This window comes from Vulpes lagopus, chromosome 12, assembly GCF_018345385.1.
Source record: "Vulpes lagopus strain Blue_001 chromosome 12, ASM1834538v1, whole genome shotgun sequence".
NCBI lineage: Eukaryota > Metazoa > Chordata > Mammalia > Carnivora > Canidae > Vulpes > Vulpes lagopus.
The window spans coordinates 22,750,488-22,770,972 of record NC_054835.1 but is presented as its reverse complement, the minus strand read 5'-3'; the positions used below and the strand labels follow the sequence as shown (position 1 = coordinate 22,770,972).

Here is a 20,485-nt window from a genome sequence, read left to right as displayed (position 1 = left end):
GACCTGTGGAGTTGTGGGCTGACAGGTCAGGTTTTTAGGGACGCTCTGGGGGAAGGCGTGTGCACACTGTGCATGTGCTAACGTATATATACGCTGGCCTGCATCTGGGGGTGGAGCAGGACCCGCCCGGCCCTGGGAAGGAGGAGCTGCTGGGAGGTTTCCTGAAGGAGCTCCAGGAAAGAGCTCCTTTCCTGGGTGGATGGGGGAGGGGAAGAACTACACAGATCTGAGGTTAGGCAGGTCCAGGGGTGGAGGAAAGGTGCTATAGGGGTGTCACTGGGGTGGACATGACAGCCAGGACCCCCAACACAGAGGGAACTGCTCCCCTGGGCTGGTGCATACCTGCCCACCGGGCCCAACACCAGACTGCCCACTGCAGGTCTGCAGATGTGGCTCTGAACCCCAGCCACGCTTCGCCCCTCACCCCGCTCCCCTTGTTTCCGAAGAGCACTTGCCCTGCAGGCCCCCCTTTCTGCTCCTGTGTTCTGGCCCAACTCACCCTACAGACCAGGCTTTGCGCTGTCTTCCCCTCAGTGGCCTCGGCTCCCCCACGTACCCAGCCTTGGGCCTCCTGAGGCATTTGGGCCCAGCCCTGCTGCCACCTTCTCATAGGAAGGGCTTCTCCACAGCTTCTCGGGTGCATGATGGGTGTTATGAGTTGAATTGTGACCCCCACCCCGATTCATATGTGAAAAACCTGACCTCAGAATGTGGCTGTGTTTGGAGAGAAAGAGTCTGCAAAGAGGTGATGAGGGTAAGATGAGGTCATTAGGGTAGACCCCAATCCAATACGACTGGTGGCCTTATACTTTTTTTTTTTTTTAAGATTTTTATTTATTCATGAGAGACACAGAAAGAAAGGCAGAGACACGGGCAGAGGGAGAAGCAGGCTCCATGCAGGGAGCCCGATGCGGGACTCAATCCTGGGACCCTGGGATTATAACCTGAGCCAAAGGCAGATGCTCAACCCCTGAGCCACCCAGGTGCCCCTGGTGTCCTTACGCGCAGAGGGGATGAAGACACGGACACACAGAGGGAAGGCCACGGGAAGCCTCAGGGAGAAGGCAACCATCTGTAAGGCAAGGAGAGAGACCGCAGCAGACAGGAGAAACCCACCCTGCCGACACTCTCGCCTTGGACTTCTAGCCTTCAGAACTGAGAAGCAAGTGTCTGTTGCTTCAGCCCTCCAGCCTGTGGTGCTTCGTGAGGGTAGCCCAAGCAGACTAACGCGGGAGATTGGCTATTTGTGCCGCTCATGGCCTCAGTTTCCCCAATCAAGAGTGGAGACACAGTACCAGGGGAAGGAGGTGGACTGAGATGGTGTGGGTTTTGTGTACAGGGATGATGATGGCGGCTGAGGCCCTCCCAGCCCCTTCCTGATGCTACACCCAGCATGTGACCCTTCCCAGCTGGGCCGAGCCAGCTCCTTCCCACAACCCCAGAAGGCACACCCCGCTCTTTACAGTGTGGTAACTAAGAATGGGGTGTCTGTGGATGCACCAGCCTGCACTCCCAGCATCCTGGAATCCTCCCATCCCCAACCTTCCTGGGCACTGAATCTGCCCAGCTCCTCGGGGAGCATCAACCCCAGGCCACTTCGGGGTTATGCTCAGCGGAGAGGTGGTGGCCTTCATTCTTCCTTTCTTGTTCCAGAAAGAGACTGTGACATGAATAGAGGCTTCACTGGCTCTGGACCCACCAGCACCCAAGAGAAGACTTGCACAAGGCATGGGGTGTGGGGTCCACTCATCCTTCCATGCCCAGCCCTGGCACTGCCTCCTCCTGAAGCACTGCCCTCATGCCTCTCACCACAGCCACCTGGGTGGTGCTTTGCTGCTTCTTTGCTCCGTCCAGCTTTGGATCTGACCGATCTGGAGCTTGGCCCTGGTGTCAGCATGACATGCAAACTGCTATCGAACTGTTTCATTAGTCACTTCTGTGAATGCCCCCCGCAGGCAGGATGCTGACCCCCGTGCCCCTTCATCTGTGCGGAGATCTCTCAGGCCACTCCCAACACCAACCATACTGGTTTCTGCTTTTGCCTTTCCATGTGGGCTGGGATATGGGCAGACGCTGGGTTTGGGTCAGTCAGCTTTGCACACGTAAGGGGTGGCACACAGGAGGTGCTTCATGAATCTCAATTCTACCCTCTTCTAAGGCTTGGGCACCTGCATGGGGACAGTGGCTGGACAGAGGCCCTTCCGTTTCATCTCAGGCTGGCTGTTCGGGTCTGGGAGCACAGTGGGGACCTCTCTGGCCACCCCCACAAAACCTTCCACTTTCTCTCCAGGCACACAGGCCAGCCCCGGCCCCCTCCCCGGCAAACCTATTGAAAATATAAATTAATCTCCATGGAGGCTACAGCCAGGCAGGCTGGGGATGGGGGTGCCTCTGGCCATCTCCCTGCTTCTAATCAAGATCAGATGCCTCCTGCTTCTACCTCTAATTGTCCCAAAATTAAAACTAATCGCTGGCAAATCAGAAAAAAAAGATTGTCATTAGCTTTGGTGAGTTTGAGACTGAGGGGCACAGCAGGGTGTGCCAGCAGGGCCCGAGGGTGCTGGGCCATGCTGGGAGCAGGCTTGGTTACTCACCTGTGTGTGTGTGTGTGTGTGTGTGTGTGCAAGTGCCACACCAGATGTCAGCGTTCGGGGATCCTTTAGCATTTGCTCCTGAGCCTGCCGGAATGTAAGAATCAGCAGGAGCAAACAAAACAAGAGTAAAGAGACTCTTAAGTCTCTTTAGCCTGGGTGGACCCAGGCTTAACACAATCGAAATTTCCAGGGGAGAGACCTGATGATCCGTATGTTTACAGAGCATCCCCGACACTGTTATCACAGTTTGGAAAACACAGTGCTAAAGCACGAAAAGTTGGGAGACACTGAAGGTTGTGACTGGTGTGATATAGTTTGGCAATGCTGACAGTGGATGATGACACACCCAGAGTCTAGAATAGTGCCTGGCACATACCAGTGCCAAATTGGTGAATGGATGAAGGAATGAATGAGAGGCAGCAATAGACATGGTTGCTGCAGGTGGCAAGCATCCTATGGTCTGTGTGTCCACTATCAAGAGGCCAGGGAGGGGCTTTGCACAGTGACCCCCACCCCCACCCCCAGGTCAAACCTCTAGGCCCATAGCAGAGGTGGGACTTTGGGGAAAACATCTCTGGCCCAGGAGAGCTCTAGGACAGGAAGAGGGCTCTGGTCAGGAGGAGGGGTGCCTGGGTTTCAGTCCTGCTCTTCCTTGGCTAATGGGTAGATCTTACTGGGGCAAGCATGCCATGTCTCAGGCCCCATTTCCCCATCAGCAAAACCGGGAATCATCAACCAATATACCAGATACCATGGAGCGGGGTGCCAAAGTGGGAAAAACTTGTCTTAAGGAGGGTTTTTTTTGTTTTTGTGTTTCATTATTTTTTTAAAAGATGCTATTTTTTTTTTTTTATTCATGAGAGACACAGAGAGAGGCAGAGACACAGGTAGAGGGAGAAGCAGGCTTCCTGCAGGGAGCCTGAAGCAGGACTCGATTCCAGGACCCTGGGATCATGCCCTGAGCCAAGGCAGACACTCAACCACCGAGCCAGTCAGGTGCCCCTGTTTTTGTGTTTTAAATTAATGATATCAGTATTAGCAAGGGTTTTAAGAAATGGGGCATCTGCATACCCACTGTCAGAGGGTACATTAGACAATTTTCTAGAAAGCACATGAACTTGCCACTGTTCATGCTCCTTGCCCCAGGATCTCCCTTTTAGGAATCTCATGCATACACATCAGCTCAAAGATTTATGTAAGAAGATATTCACTGTGATGTTATGTTTATTAGTAAAAAATTAGAAACACCTAAATGTACAAAAGCAGGGTATGGTTAAATAAAAGCAAATGCATAAGAATGGATGTGTGTAACCGTTACAGATCTAGTTTTCAAAAAAAAAATTTACTCAGATGGGAAAATGCTCACAAGATAGTTTGAATTAAACAAAGAAGGATATAAAACTCGCTGTATGGTATGATACCAATTTTACATAAAAAGATGTAGACACTGGGAGGAAAGACATCAAAATGCTAATGGTAGTTATATCTGGGGGGTGGGGATTATGGGTGATTGTTATTTCTTACTTTATGCTTTGATGTATTTTCCAGTTGTCTGCAATGAACATGTATTGCTTGTAAAATTAGAAAGAAAACAATAAATGTCATTAAAAACAAAGGAAAGTATTTGAAACTATTCCAAGATTTTTTTAAAGGAAATTGGGGGAAAAAAGAAAAAGAAAAGGAAGAAAGAACCTTTTGTGTGGTTGGGGAGCCACACAAACTCATGCTCAAATCTCAGCTTTGACACTTCCTAGCTGTGTGACCTTCAGCAAGTTACTTAACCTCTCTGGGCCTCCATTTCCACACCTGTTAAATGAGGGTAATAGAGCCTATTTCATAATGTTGTCATGACTAAATAAGCAAATTGCTCATGCAGAGTCAGTGCTCAGCGTTCATTCATTTATTCATTCAACACTTATTGGTTATTTTATTCTGAGGAGAGAAGTGCTGACCTGCTTTTCTTTAGCCCTTGATGCATTGTTTAGCTCACAGCAGGTCCTCTGTCAGGGCCTGTTAAGTTAAAAAGGACAAGTACAGAGATGATAGGTGCACGGAGCAGTGTCCCAGGAAGCTCAAAAGTGGCACGAGGCTAGAAGGAGTACCAGTTTGGGGGGGCTCTGGAAGCCAGCTGAGGCAGATCTGCCAGTGGCCTGCTGTGTGACCTCGGGCAGTTTCCTCCCTTCTCTGGGGCTCATCGGGCAGAAGCCGATAGCCCCTGCCCTGCCTGCCACATGGCTGACCTAGGGGTGGGCAGGAGCCATGTATGCAGGGAGTCTGGTGGGTTCTGGACCAGGTAAGGGTCAGCTGGGTAAGGGTCAGCTGGGCCTGGTGGGCCTCAAACACTGCCCTCCCCTATCTGCTAGGACAGGGCCTCCACGTACCAGCAAAGATGCTGGGCCCAGGGAGCCGGCAGGGGATTAAACCCAGTCCCCAGGCCCACCGGGCTCTGCTCATCAAGCCCAGCGCCTAGTGCAGAAATGCTGCTGTCTTTCTCCGAGTTCACCAGGATGTCACATAGGCTGGTCCATAGAGCTGTGTCCCCACCCAGGGCAGGGCTGCGGTAAATCACCTCTTGGAGGAGGAGCCCAGTGGACCAAGGGGTGCCTCCCTGAGGTCTGGGGCCTGAGATGTCCGTCCCCACCCTGAGCCGCACTGTCTCTCCTTCTCCCCTTTCTAAGCCCCTTCAAGGCAACTCTGTCAGGGAGGGGCTGTCTCCCTATCATCCTGGCTCCTGTGTCCCCCACACTGAGGACCCCCGAGTGGCTGTAGCCCTGGCTGCGCCCTGAGAAGCAGGAGCTCCAGGGCGAGGACCTACAGCCGGTGAATACAGAAGAACTAACTGCTCGGTGTGGGCAGGGGTGGGGTGGAGGCGATCAAAGCCTCCAGCAGCACCTAGCCCCCAGGTGGCTCTTGCTCACCTCCTTGGGGGCTGTAATCCTGGGGGGCAGCTTCCCCGTACTGTCACACCCCCTGTCACGTCTGGCTGGAACACGCTGGGGGGAGGGGTCAGCGGGAGAGACAGCCATCCCCCACTCTGCCTCAATTTCCCCCCTGTCTGCTCACTGCCAGGGGCACCTGTGGTCGGCCAGGTCGCTTCCTGCGTCTACCCAGGAACTCCCTGTTCTTAGCTGCAGGGATGGCAGGGTCCATCCCCCAAAACTGAGGGTCAGGAAGGCTCCCTTCAGATGGGCTCTGTTTGCCATTTTGTGTGAGCTTGGGCAAGCAGCTTAGCATACCTCTACCTCAGTTTCCCAGACTGTCCAAGGGGGTGAGAGCAGCCCCTCTTTCACCGTGTCACTTGAAAAGGAAATGCACGTGTTGTAAGGTGATCTATAAAGCCCTCAACCATGCCTGGCACACAGCCAGCCTCTTTAAATGTCAGCTTTTGTTTGATGGTTATAGTCCTTATCACAGAAGGGAACCCACACAGCCTCCTGAGTAAGGGCCCTGGATCCCCTGAACCCCAGCCACCGGCTGCCCTCCTCACTGTGTATGGGCCTTCCGTTGCTTTGACTGCTGGTGACTTGCCTGCTATATCCCTGGTACCCAGCACAAAGCCATGAACAAATGAATGACTGGGGGCTGAGGGTCCTGGGCAGTCAGGCCTGCTGATGCATGCGTGGGCACACATGCACACACACACATGCACACACAGTGCACACACACAGGCTCTGTACCAGTCCTCCCCCTGCAGGCACCCTGCTCTACCCCTATCCTCAGACAACTATCCCAATTCCTTTTGCTCCCTCAGCCTAAAATCCTTCCCTCCACCAGCTGTGACCCCTTATCTTCAAGAATAAGAGAGGAAATCAGAGCAATGTAGGTGGAGGGATGGAGGGGAGGAGGAACTATGGATGAATGAGGGAAAGGACCAAGCTCAGCTATGTAGGGGGCTTGGAGTGCTTCCCCAGGGGGCTTAGAGAAGGGCCAGCACACCTGAACCCCCAAGGAGCTACCACCAGGACGGCCCTGCATGCTGGTCCCTGAAGACATGGGGAGGAGGGAAGGGAGAGAAGATCGGCTCAGGACACAGCAAGGCAGGTGGGAGACCCACTGGAACCAGAGCTCTTGTTTCCGGGCTCCCTGCTGGTCCCAGGGGTGCCTTCCTGCCAGTCCTGGAGCCTGGAAGCCAGAGGGAAGCAACTCCAGGGAGGGTTTCCTGGTCCTAAGACTGGCTGGGCCAGGATGGTTCCCTTCCCCTCTGGCCTCTGCTCTCTCTGGGGGATGCTGTAAATCACACGGCCCCCTTTGCCCACCCCCCTGCAGAGCCTCAGTGCCCATGGAGAGAGGGAGGGGGAGAAGGGATAGCTCTGGAGGGGGTGAGATAGACCTCCTGGGGGCAAGAGCTCCGAGAGGTGCAAGAGTCAGGATGGTGACCCGGGGCTGGAGAAGCCCGAGCACAGAGGCGGGCTTTCTGGCTTGGGGGAGTCTGGGAGAGGAGGGGTTATTGGCTTCAGGGACCGAAGCCCGGTCCCTTCCAGAATGCACAGTGACCCTGGCCCCCCTCCCAGCGCCTGCTCTGTGAGCCTGCCCTCACGAGCTGTGAGTATGTGTCTGTTCGTCCGCCTGTATCTATGAACTCAGGACAGGGACCAGAGGCTCAGACAGGCTGGTGAGGACAAGGAGGCCTTGTGTGTCCAGGCAAGCATCCCTCACCCCTGGGGAACAGCTCTTTTATTGATTTCTGAAAATCTGGAGGGGACCCCAGCCTCAACCTCTGCCCCCTGCCACAACTGTCAGGGCGAGGGCAAACTCGGTCTGCCCAGCTGTAATGGGCCTGATGTGAGGTCCCCTTTGTGGTAGAAGGGGTGGGGACAGGGCCTCCAGGGTGGAGAGGAGGCGTGGGGGGGTCATATGTGGCCAGGTCTGCAGTCTGCCAGTGGCTGTGGAGTTCAGAACAAAAGGAAACTGCTGGAATAGCCTCTGCTCCCGGCTGCCCCTACCTATCTGGGGCCACATGAGGCAGAGGGCTCCTTCCTCTGCCAGCCCAAAGGGGGCCCCGACCTTCACCCCCCAGAATCCCAAGCCCACAATCCTCCAAACACCCCCGTTTCTGGGATTTCAGGAAGACCCAAGTGCACAGGGGGTGTGGGGAATAGGACAAATGGAGTCCCGGTGCTGTGCTCATGGGAGGGGGCTTCTGGAGACCCGGCCTGGGGCAGGGAAGAGGGGAAGGCTGCTACGAACAGGGCGCCCCCAGGGAAGCAGGCCTGGGGGAGGTGGGCCCCCCATGAGGTCTACACTAGAACTGCCCCTGCCCAGGACCTGGAAACCCAGACTGGCCTACCTGCCTAGGGCTCTGGTTCCAGGTCCTAGGAGGGCTGGGGAGGGAGAGGGCGGAAATGAGGCCTGGAGGAGGGCGCTGGGGTGGGGGCATGGTGGTTGGGAAAAGGAGAGAGAAAGCTAGAGTCAGGAGGAAAGAGGGGAGGTACAGAAAGGAGCCAGAGAGAAGGAAACCAGGAGATAGAGGGAGGGAGAGGGGGGCAAGGGAGGAACCCCTCAGCCTGGAGGGTGCCAGGTGGGATGGAGGAAGGGGGTCAGGAGGTGGGCAGAGGGCAGGGGTGGGGCACACGGTGCGCCTGGCCTGGGAGCTGCAGCAGGAACCGTGGGGGAGGGGCTGCTCTCCGAGTTACACTAAATGACTAATGTGCATTATCCTAATTATAGCGGAGCAAGCTGAGCCTTCCCACTGGCACAGCCGCCTGCATCTCCTAATAAACAATTAGCCGCAAACAACAGAAAAAGAAAGAGAGAGAGAGAGAGAGAGAGAGAGAGAGAGAGAGAGAATTTGTGTATGTGTGTGTGTGTGTGTGTGTGTGTGTGTGTGTGTGTCTCCAGCATGCATCTGCCTGCGGTGGGTGGGGTGGGTTTGGAGCTGGGCCATGGGAGGGGAAGATCAGGGGGACAGCTGGGGAACCCCAGCACCCCTGCAGCCCCCTCCATCCCAGGCTGGGAGTCAGGGCTGCAGCGCACAGAAGAGCTGCAAAGGGCAGGGCATGGCCATGGGGGTCCTGGTTCATATTGAGAGGCTGCTTATGGAGTGCGGCCACTAGGCTGAGTGTGTCACTCCTGTCCCAAGAAATCCAGGAAATAACATCCCTACTTCTGACAATGAAGAAACCACAACGTGGAGAGGCTAAGAGGCTTGCCCAGGGCCCCATAGCTGGGGTTGGGCCCCATCAGGCCTCTCTGCCCTGGGAGCTCTCTGCCTCTCATCAGGGCTCACCTCCTGGAAGCAGTGGAATCCGGAATTTGAGAACCTGTATTGACAGATCGAGCTGCGTTCCCAGAGCTCTGGTGCTGGGCGCCCTTTTGAACGCAGGACTTTGCAGCTCGTCCGTGGTGCAATTGTTTCGTGAACTGTCTCCCACATTCTGACAGCAGTTCTGAGAGGTGGGCCTTCCTCCAATCCTGTTTTAACTGAGGCCTAGGGACTGGAAGGTATTTGTTCATGGTCCCAGAGGTTTCATGGCAGAGCAGGGTTTGGAAGTTGGACTCCTAATCCCTGGGATGGATCGGTGGGGTAGGAGGTCTGTGGGGGCTGCACAGCTGGGCAATGGGAGCCAAAGCCCCATCCAGGGAGTTTCCAGTTGGGGAGGAGAAAGCCACCCACTGAGGTGCAGAGCACATTCCAAGCTGGTCTGGGCATGTGGACCTGCAGGAGGAGCCCAAGATGGTCCTAAGGTTTTGAGCCTTGGCTTGGTTTCCCTGACTCAGGTCTAAGCTGTCTGGTGCCCTTGCTAGAGTGCTAGAGAGTCTTCTGTGGCCGCCGGCTTGGGGCCTCGAGAACTGAGTGGTTAGGGAGGGAGGCCCCTTCCTGAGCTGGCCCCTGGGCTGGAATATGTATGTGCACTGGAGTTGGGCACACTTGGGGACCAGGGCATTTGCCACCTGCTACAAGTAGCTTGGGCCTCAATTCACCACCTGCAGAATGAGTAGTGTGACCAAACTGTCTTGGTGTGCCTGGGACTGCCAGGGGTTTCACACTGACAGCCCCTCGGTCCTGGGGAAACTGACACAGCTGACCACCTTAAGAAGGAGGCTAACCATCCCTCCTCTCTCTGCCCCACAGGGTTGTGACAGAAAGAAGAGAAGAGCTACCAAGTGTGTGCAGGGTGACTGTGGGGCCTGGACCAGTTTCCTGGGGGTGGGGCGGGATGGAGTGGAGAGTGGGATCCCTGGATGATGGGATCTGCCTACCAGCAGGGGACAGATCAAGCCACTTAATCCTTGGGCCTCAACTCCCTCACTCATGAAATGGGGCCAATCAAACCCACCTATATCTGGGTGTTGGAAGAGTAGATATGGGAATCCATCCTCAGTGCTCTCACAGACCCTGCCCCCCACAGTCCCCCGTGGAGCCCTCCTGATTTGCTCTGGCCCACCTTAACTGTCCCTTGAAGCCTAGGCCCTCTTGTACCTGGTTCTCTTGGCACCACACTGGCTGACTGATGGGTAGTGGTCTAGCTGACGCTCCATGGGCATTTCTAATCCAGGACTGGTCAGGGGTCTTCAAGACCCTCTGATTGAAACTACCCATTTTACCAGTAAGAAGGTTGAGGTTCAGAGAGACAAAAACCCTGCCCAAGGTCTCACAGATCCCGCCTCCCCCACGTACCACACTGCCTCACTGCAGCCCAATCCTCTTCCCCGTGGGATGCCTTCTTTCCTGCTCCCCGGCCAACATCCCCAGGAGTGTTTCATTCCCACAGTGCCCAGCGTTGTGTGTCCCTACCTGCTCTTGAGTCATCTCCCACTCCCCACCTCACACACTCGGGCCTGGAAGACTCCAGACATGCTCTCTGCCTCTGTGGCTTTGCAATGCTGTTCCCCCTGCCTACAGTGCTGTTCCCTGCGCACTCTGTTCGGTAGGTGTTGCTTGTCCTTTGACTTCTCCCAAGTGTCACCTCTTCTTTTTTTTTTTTTTCAGTGTCACCTCTTCTATGATGCCCTCCTTGACCACCCCCAAGGCTGTGTTAGGCACTTCTGAACTGCTTGCATCCATTGTTCTGCATTCTTCTCTGTATAGCGACTGTTGTCTTACAGGTTTTGCTTTCTCTCAGACTGAAGCCTTGCTGAGGACAGGGACTGGGCCTTATACTTTGCAGCAAGGCTGCCCATACAACAGTACTCAATAAAGATATTCAGCACATAAATATTTACCCAGTCCCTCTCTGCTCAAGACCCTGCTGGGAATTGCCAGGGAGACAGAGATAAAGAAGACAGTTTCTGCCCGTAAGGAATTTGCTAGCTAACAGGGAGACCAGACAGGTACATAAATAACTGTGCTAAAAGGTAGGAAGTGCTGCAAGGCTCAGGAGGAGCCAGATGCCCCGGGAGAAGGAGGAGGGATGAGTGGCAGAGCATCGCAGAACGGCACAGGCATCAACGAAGGAGTGTGATAGGACCTGGGAGTGGGAGGGCTTCCAGGCAGTGAGCATGGTGGCAAATGGGGCCAGGGATTAAGGCAGCTCTGGGCTGAGTGGCATGTAATAGGGAGCCACTGGGGTGGCAGTGGTGGGGGGTGGCGAAGGGCTTCAGGTGCCAGATGGAGGAGTCTGGGGACTTTATCTCAGGGTTTCTGGTTTTTCTTTTTCTTTTTTAAAGATTTTATTTATTTATTCATGAGAGACACAGAGAGAGGCAGAGACATAGGCAGAGGGAGAAAGAGGCTCCCTGCAGGAAGCCTGATGTGGGACTTGATCCCAGGACCCTGGGATCATGACCTGAGCCAAAGGCAGACACTCAACCGCCGAGCCACCCAGGCACCCTCCCAGGGGTTTTCTAACTGTGTTCCCTGGAGCCCTGGGGCTCTGCATACAGGTCCCAGCCCTACAAGGCCCAGGACGGCACAAGGTGGGTGATGCTATCGGAGTCCTCAGCAACTTTTGTAGTCAGGGATTTTCACATAGGCTTTCACACGAATAGCAGTCTTATTTACAAGTTTGCTCATCATGCTGCCAGGGATGGGAAGCCACTAGGGTTCTGGAGCAGGGCAGTGAGGCCATGAGATGGTGTCTGGCCTTATCTCCCGGCCCCTTCCCATATACCCTGCTCCCAACATACACTCAAGACAGCAGGACCAAAGCAGGGGACCTGGATGAAGCCACTGCTCTGAGGGGCTGATACGGGGCATGAGAAGCAAGTGTTATCATTGCCAAGAGTTCCCTGAGCTGATGTTATTGCAACAGCCTGGGCTCTGGACATCCTGAGGTGAAGGGACCAGACCCCCGCAGGCCCCTGCCCTAGACCCCAGCTCACCTGACGGCCCCCTCTGCTCACAAGTGCATTCTTCCTCCTTCTCTCCTGTTGGGTCCCTGTCTCTGGTCCACTGGACGCCAGCCCGGTCTGCTCTGTCTCACAGGCATCTGCTGAGAGGGCAAGAGGACCGAGCACCAGGCCCTCCCCGGACATCCCCACACTGCACACCTGGAATGTGCTCTCCCCCCGCCTCCTTTAGAAAGCCTGCATGGACTGCTGTAGGGCAAGACTGGTCAAGGAGTTCCTATCTCTGGTGCCGTGGAGTCTGAGTTGAGAGTGGCTGTGACTCTGAGTCCACACTCAGGGAAAGAAGAGAGCCCTAAGTGCTGAGCAATGTCTGCTGTGAGGGCCGGATGGGGACACAGTGGCTCCTGACACCATCTTTAGTGTCCTTACCCTCCTGACCCCAAACTCCGAGATGGGGGGTTATTCAACTAGACATGTTTGCAGTTCCCTACAGCCCTCAGATTCCAGAAGAGGGCACACAGGAGCAGATGACATCTCTTCAATGTGAAGGCCACCTGCTTCCCCATCTTTGTTCCACCTTTTCTTTGGTCCTAATGCCCCCAGGTGGTTCTTGGGGCACAATGACTCCAGTCCTCATTTCTGAGAGGAAGCGACAAGAAGGCAGATAACAGACTCACATTCTCTATGGTCCTTTGCTCACTCTAGCTTGGGGGGTGACTATAAAGTCCTGCTCTGAAGGTCAAAGTTTTAACTTGCTGAGTGCAGATGTGCTAACTGCTGACTCCATCTTGGGGCACGCGATTAACGACAATGATGATGACAGTGCCATTCACGGAGCCCCTCTATGTGCCAAGTGCATTATGCACCCTTCCTTCCGTTCTCCCAAAAGAGCACGTATCCATTATCCCAGGGTTATGCAGAAGGACGCTACAGCCCAGCCATGCCCAAGGTCTAATAGATGATGATAGATGATGACAGCTAATAGATGATGACTCCAGAATTCAAACCCAGGTCTGTCTAGCACCAAAGCATCTCAAGATGTCCTGGGGAAGAGATCCATCTGTTGCTCCAGGAAGATTAGGACACCTCCCAAGGAAAACCATGATTCCCCCACTTGAACCCTTGTCACCATGTCCCCTCATCTTCGTCTCCTGTGGTCTACGGCCCCTTAGGCATGAGGACAGACTCTCATCTCATCTCTGTATCCTCAGGCCCCAGCTGACATGTAAGTTTTCCCCTAAACATTGGACTAAGATCCATGAATAGAATTTGGAGGAAGACAGACTTGGAACTAAAAATGAGTTGGTAATTCCTTGGGGTCAGAGCTGTCCAGCAACGGAAGGGACTGCCTTGTGGGAGTAGGGAGTGAGCTTCCCATCTCTAGAAGGATCCCAGCCACCTGAGGCTGACGATTTCCATCAGGGGCTTCTGCGCTGGCAGAGCATTGGCCTGGAGGACTTTCCAACCAGGAGATTCTGTGAGGCTACCCTTCTTAAGAACTGCTGTCTATTGTGTAAAGTGGAGGAAGAAAAGAAGGAGTAAGGGAAAGGAGGAGAGAGGGAAGTGGGAGACGCAGAGTGAGGAGAGGGGCCCCTGTGCTGTCCTTCGGGCAGGGTAGGGGCAGCCAGGGAAGGCAGGTGGGATTGTAGTTGGAGAAGCTCAAGCAGCCATGTCTCTGCTCATTAGGGGAGGTCGTGGTATTGGGGTGGCACACTGCCCCCAACCCCAGGTGGTTCAGTTGCTCCCTCTCTCCAGGGAGCACAAGCACAAGCTAAGGGGATGAGGCTGGGTCCCAGGACTCTCTGGGTACATCCTATCCAGTCCCTGGGCCACAGTTTCTAGGCCTGTGATCTCTGGCACCTTTTCTGGCCCTGAGTCCAGCTCACTTTCTCCTTGGGTGGCAGACAGAATTATGGGTCTCAGTTCTTCACTGCTCTGTAGCCAAGACACATAGCTGCACCCCACCACGGTTTGTGTGTGGGGGGGTATACTTCCTTCCCCACCTCTGATTTGGAGCTTGGCCACGGGACTTGTAATGAGATTCTAGTGAATGAAACACACAGAGGCTTGAAATGTGCTTGCACAATTGGGCCTTTTCACCAGGAGAAGAATAAGCCTCAAGTAGCACCTGGTCCAAAGAGGATGTAAGAAACACGGACCGACCAGGGCCCAAAGAGCAGCTTGGGGTCCAGCCAGCCAAGCCCAGTGTTGAACAGCCTGGAAGACGCACGAGAAAGACATACCTTGATGCAGATGGGGGTAGTCTGTTACACGGCATTATGGTGGTAGCTGACTAATACATGGAATCTTGGTGCTGACGAGGGGCTTTGAAAAGTCATCTCAGCCTGCCAGTTGACAATCCCACAGCTTATTGGAGGCACAGGGCAGTTCTCTGTCTGTCTGCAGCCCAGGTGGGACAGTAGGACAAGGTCAGGCTGTTCTGATGCTGGGGTGTATTTGGGGCAGGCTGGCACCTCATCCAGCCTGGCTCTGGATGACAAGGGAAGGGCCTCCATAGGGGCCTGCCTAAAGGGGCAGCCCCTCCTGTCCCATGTAGCCATGGAGATGGGGGTGCCAAGCACACCTGACCTCCTTATGCCAAAAAGGGATACCTTTGCTGGGCGCAAGTATGAAGAGCCACGTGGTTCTGGAGCTGGGCTAAGCCTCACTCATCATATGGTTCATGCTCTGAGGGCCCCAATTGCCCGTGTGACAGGCAGGGACAAGGGACCTGAGTCTGCTCACTTAGGACTTCATGGCTGATTACATACGGAAATGCAAGCAGCTCTTTAGGCAGCAGAGGATGGGCACATCCCTCTCAGCGCTGCCCACACATGAATGGCCCCTCCAAGCTCACCCCATTATTCTGGGCAGTTCTGGGCAGCAAGGTTGCAGGCAGTGGGGGTCTGCTCAAGGTTGGACTCAGAGAAACCTGGCTAGGAACCCCAGCCCCGCTTCTCTTCAGCTGTGTGACCTTGAGCGAGCTGCTCAACCTCACTGAGCCTCAGCCACCTGTCCATTAAAGTGCTGACAACAGTAATTGATGCTTCATGGGGTTGCCGTGAGGATGGGAGGATACGATGCAAGCTCTGCGTGGTGCCCAGTGCCCGGCACAGATACATGCTCAGTAATAAATGCTTGCAATTGCTATTAATAATAAATCACTCTCATTAGACTTAGGACTTTATCTTCCCGAAAATGCATTTGTTCCTTTATTCAGTCCTTCAAAGGTTTTCTACGTGCCAGGTGCAGCAGAGAGAGGTCACAGTTGGACTCGAGGGGGACAGACCCACAGGTAGCTAATTCAGCTGCTGAGGGCGTACAGGGCAGGGAATAATGGAGTCCACCTGGGAGACTCAGGAGGCCCCTTGACTGGGGAGCAGGATCTTGCCAGGAAGAGCCAGGGCCGGGTGGGTCAGCATGGCAGCATGAGACATTCGGGGCATGGTGAGTTCATGCCATCTGGGTGGGGAACACTCTGAGAGTATGTGTTCAGGGAGAGAGGGCACAGAGGTGGGTGATGGCACAGCAGAATGGGCAAGGCCACATCAGGGCCTCGGATGCCACTGTGAGAAGTTTGGGGGGATTCCATCCCATACACTGACAACGGGCAAGGGAAGCTAGTAAAGGCAAGGGAGCAGTGGTGACATGGTTAGATTTTCATTTTAAAAACAGCCCCAAATGAATGAGACCAATATAAAATTAGTGAAAGGGAATAAAGGGAAAGGAGAGAAAATGAGTGAAAATATCAGTGAGGGTGACAAACCATGAGAGACACCTAACTCTGGGAAATGAACAAGGGGTAGTGGAAGGGGAAGTGGGTGGGGGGCTGGAGTGACTGGGTGACGGGCACTGAGGGGGGCACTTGGCGGGATGAGCACTGGGTGTTATGCTATATGTTGGCAAATTGAACTCCAATAAAAACATAATAATAAAATATATAAATAAAATAAAATAAATAAAAACAGCCCCCCCCCCCCCACCAGGCACCTGAGTGGCTCAGAGTTGAGCCTCTGCCTGTGGCTCAGGTTGTGATCCCAGGGTTCTGGGATTGAGTCCTGCATCAGCTCCTGTCGGGAGCCTGCTTCTCCCTCTGCCTATGTCTCTGTCGCTCTCCGTGTGTCTCTCATAAATAAATAAATAAAATCTTTAAAAAAATAAAAATAAAAACAGCCCCCCTGGACACAAGATGCAGTTGCAGTGGTCTGGGGGACAGATGCAGGGCCCAAGTGGGGTGATGACAGAGAGGAAGCAAAGGACCCTGCCTGAGAAGCCACTGTGAAGCCCAGTGACCACAAGGGCCCATCTGTCTGAGCCTGGTCCCACCTCCACACCCTGCTTGCTGTGTGGCCTTGGGCAAATTACCACCCTCTCTGGGTCTGCTTCCTTGTCTGCAAAGCAGAGACAGTACTGGTACCCACCAGTGTTATTGGGAGGACTCAGTGAGTTAATATGTGCAAACTTCTTAGAAAAATGCCAGGTGATGGGTATGTACCAGCAGGTATGAATGCTGCTGCTGCCACTTTAAAGCAGTACTGTCAACCAGACCTGAGGCAGAGTCAGGGAGGGAGGGGGCAGGAGAGGGAAAGGTCTAGATGGTGGGCAGTTTGCCACTTTGGCCCCTGGGTGGAGGGAGGGCCGCTCCACTGTGTGAGGCAGGGCTCAGGTGGGTGATGGGGCTGGGTGGGTGACCTCGGTGAGGAAGCTGTGCGCTATCCAGAGCAGACGTGGATGCGTGGCTGGGTCTGGCACCCAGAGCTCCGAGCATAATGGAGACGGCCGAGGGAGACGGCTGCCCACCGGGGCACACGGCTGAGAGTGATGGGCATCAAGAGGAGCTGCAAGGAGGTTGAGAAGGCAGGTGGCAGTGGTGGTGGTATGGGGACACCCCAGGGAAAGAGCTGGCTAGAGGGGTACAGGACCACAGATCACACCCAGGGAAGGAATGGCCCCTGAGGGCTCCCTCTAAGGTCCAGGCCAAAGTCCTCTCAGTAGCACCACCGATCCTGTCCTGTGTGTCCCCCGTCAAATGGATGCCTGGGCAGGAGCAGGCACAGCCCACAGCCTCCCTTCCCATGGTACCTGGCACGGTGTGGAGGTTTATTAAATACGACCAGGAAAGCAACACTTGGCTAAGCCTGGGAGTCATCGGCTGGCTTCCATGGGGCACATCTGCACAGTGCGCTGGCCAGTGAGCCGTCTCCTCCTTTGTGACCTCTCCGGGCCTCAGTCTCTCTACAGTAATGATAGGAAGGGGCTAAGCTGGCCCCTCCATGGGCCCCTTCCAGCCCTGACAGCCTCTGCCCCAAGGCTCCAGGTGGTCTGTGCGTCTGCCACTCTAGGCTCCTGTCGGGAGGCCCCTGATACCGCAATACAGACTGAGGAATCTGAGGTTGCTCACATCTGAGACAGGACACTGGCTTATCCTCAAAGAGAATGAGCCAGGAGAGGATGCCTGGGAGGTGAGGGTCCCCTGCATCTGTCACTATTCTGCACCCTGACCCTCACCCATCCACTTCCTGCCAGCCAAGATGCAGCCACAGAGATGACTTCATATAAGAGCTTAGCACCAAGAAACTACCTCTGGGCCTTGCACAGGCCAGCTGGTCTACCTCCATCCCATGTAAGCCAGGCCTAGGCCAGGGGACAGGTCTCACGGGAAGACGTCCTCCAAGGCCATGCCACCTAGCGGCCATGCCATCTGGCAACCCTGCACAGCTGGCTCTGGTGTTTTGCACTGCACTTCTGGAAAGCTCTTCTCTGCTCTCTGCAGATGGTTCACTGACTTCAGCCCACTTGGACCTGCTTCCCCATCCTCTGCCCTTGGTGTCAGTGATTCTGGTCACAAGACAGGTAAAGAAACCCATCTAGCAGGGTCTCTAAGGGAAGCTCAACTGATTCCATGGTGGACATTGCCTCTGTTTGCTGCCTACCTCCAGGTTCTCTTCCCCTGCCCACCTCCTCTGGAAACCACTGCCCTGGGCAATGCCCTTCCTTTGCCCTGAGTGTTAGATCCAGACTGAGTCCATAGGGAAGAAATCTAAGCTGTAGTTGTTTTCAGGGGACACTGTGAAACTCTGGATCTTCTTCCCTGTCAGCCCACCAGTGTGGCCAAGTGTCCCACCTGCTCTCACCTCTACAGAATGGAGGCAGAGAGGGAGGGCTCCATTTTCTGGGCATGGAAGAGAGAAGGGCCCCTTCCTCTCCACCCCTTCTAGGGTGACCTGTCAAATGTGAGAGCTGTAGGGCCCTAGCCCAACTTTGTCCTCAGGTCCAGCAATGCTGGAGTTGGGTAAACTAAGACCCAGAGGACCGAAGGGGCTTGTCTCAGCTCATTCAACTCAGGGTAGAGGGAGCTGCATGCGGGAGCAGCTGGAGACCTGGCCTCTGACCCTGTGCTCAACTAAAATGCTGCTGCTCCCACCTGTCTTTTGAGTGATGCCAGGCCCAGATACTCACTGGGCCCAGCTTCCAGAAGATGGCCGTTGTCTCCTTGGCTGGGCGGCCAAGCAGAGGCAACTGGCTTTTCTTTGGAGACACTGATTTTTGTCCCTGCCTCCCTTCTTGGTGGAAGCCGGAGCCTGATAGAGTCGGGAAGTAGTTTCCAAACTGGGTTCCTTGAAACCTCTCAGGGGGCCATGGCAGCAGGGCTCCCGGGGGCCTCAAGAGCACAGACTGAGCACCTTCAGGAAACCACAGAGCCCGAATGGTGTGCGGAGAGGAGCACCAGACCAGGCTCCGAATGCCAGGCGCAGGTCCTTCTATTCTGCTGACTCGGAGCCATCTCTTCCCTGGAGGACCCCTAATTGCCCATCTGTGGAGCAGGGATGAACCCTGCCTGACCTGCCTCAAGGGGCAATTGCAGGGGTGACAGCTGCGGAAGCCCTCGGGAAGTGCGATGGGAGGGGTCACAAGGTTCAGGAATGTCGCTGAGCCAGGGGGCTCTGGGAGGGGGGTGGGGGAGAGGCCACAGAGGCCAAAGCACTGCCTCCTCCTTGCCTCCGCACTCTCCTCTCTTGGGAGTCCCAGAGGGACCACGGCCATTACAGAGAAGGGACTTCAAGTCGACAAAGACAAATTGGCTTAATTGACCCAAATTAGCAGCAGGGAGGGCCCCGATAGCCCAGCTGCTGGTACATTTAATCACTGTCACCCTGTGTGGTCAGAGACAGCCCCCCCACCCCCAAGGCCATCGGGTCACCTCCCCTGTGAATGGCTGCCTCTCTGGAGTGCCCTGCCAGCAGGAAGGAGGGCTGGGACAGTGGGGACAAAGGAGCCTTCGGCCAGAGGTCAGAGCACCCTGCAGGGCCAAGCCCGGCTTCAGGACAGCCAGCCTGGTCTGGGGGTGCTGGGGGTGGGGGTGGCCTCGGGAGCTGGGGGTCTCTCAAGCCTTCCATTCTGAGATCTGTGGCTGCCCTTTGGAGAGAGAGGGATGCCCCGGGGCTGAATGGCCAGCAGGTGGACGATGGTCATTTGCCCCTGGAGATATTGCCTGACCCTGTGGTTTAGAAGCTCAGGGGAGGGAGGGTGCTGGCCAGGCCTCGGGACCAGCCTCTGCTTCTCTGGCAGCTTTCCACTGCATTCCTTAAGGATGCCAGCGTGATGGTCAAGTCGGGGTCTCCTGCAAACCTCTAGCAGCCTGTCAGCCAGAGCCTCCTTGGTCTCTGGTGACCCTCTTCCCAGGACTCTGGTCAGCTGTTCCTGCCCAAGTCCTGTGTCATGAGGAGGCAGTAAGGACACTCCTCCTCACCCCAGCCCCCTCTGCTTTCTGCCTGCTTCCTGGTGGGGACCGTCCCTTCTCTCTCCTACAGCAAACACTGCACTCAGAGCTGGGCCTGAGCTGGAGCTCCAGGTCATGGGGTCCTGTGACCTCATGGCTTCCCTCTTGCAGCTCCCTGTGTCCAGCTGCACCTTTTTTCCTGCTTGGAATCTTTGATCTGCTTGAGCTGTCTTGCACATCCTGCGGAGGCCGTGTGTGCAAAGGCCCCGAACATCTGTATCCTTCACAGCTGCATCGCAGGCCCCAGCTTTGCCCTGGCCTCTCTAACCCTTGCCCCTCCGCCTGCCCTGGACGCCTCAGACCCTTCTCTGGCTTTTCTTCTCAACCACCTCTCGGGCCCTCCTCCCTCTGACTCCTCTCGGCCAGCTCCATAAATGCACCACTGAGTTCAATCTGGGTAACTCGTATCACATCTCAGTGCAGGTCCCAAGGTTGGGGTCCATGCTAGGTTCACTGGGAGCAGAACATTCTCTTTCTCTCTCTCTCTCCCTGTCTCCCCCCCCACACCCCACACACACAGAGTCCAATTTATACATGGGCTACTTAACAAAAGTCCACTGGAAATTGGGTATCAGAACCTGGAAATGCATTTCAATGCCTTCCTCCATAGAGCCAGTGTCATCAATAGCAGTTACATTCCCAGGCTAGTCCACCAAATGGATTTCGCTGATAATGTGTTCAATAAATATTTATTGGGCACCTCCTGTGTGTATCATGAAACTGAACAGCAGTTCTAAGAGCGGCCCCTTGAGCTCTGGGCCCTGGAACAGAGAAAATGAGAAGACAAAAAAAACCAAGACAAAGTTTCTCTTCAAATCACTTAAAAATGGGATAGGCCTGTGGTTAACACCTTCTCTACCCTCTTCCTCCATCCCAGGGCTTC

At 55.0% G+C, this 20,485-nt stretch overlaps 1 protein-coding gene across 1 annotated transcript in view; it reads right to left on the bottom strand.

Moving 5' to 3' along the window:
• The window catches only part of TMEM132E (transmembrane protein 132E), a 54,586-nt gene that overhangs the window by 16,646 nt on the left and 17,455 nt on the right, over positions 1 to 20,485 (bottom strand). The window contains exon 2 of the mRNA XM_041724165.1: positions 16,905 to 17,057. Within this exon, the coding sequence (XP_041580099.1) occupies positions 16,905 to 16,971 (67 nt within the window). The 5' untranslated portion in view covers positions 16,972 to 17,057. The remainder of the gene's footprint in view (positions 1 to 16,904; positions 17,058 to 20,485) is intronic.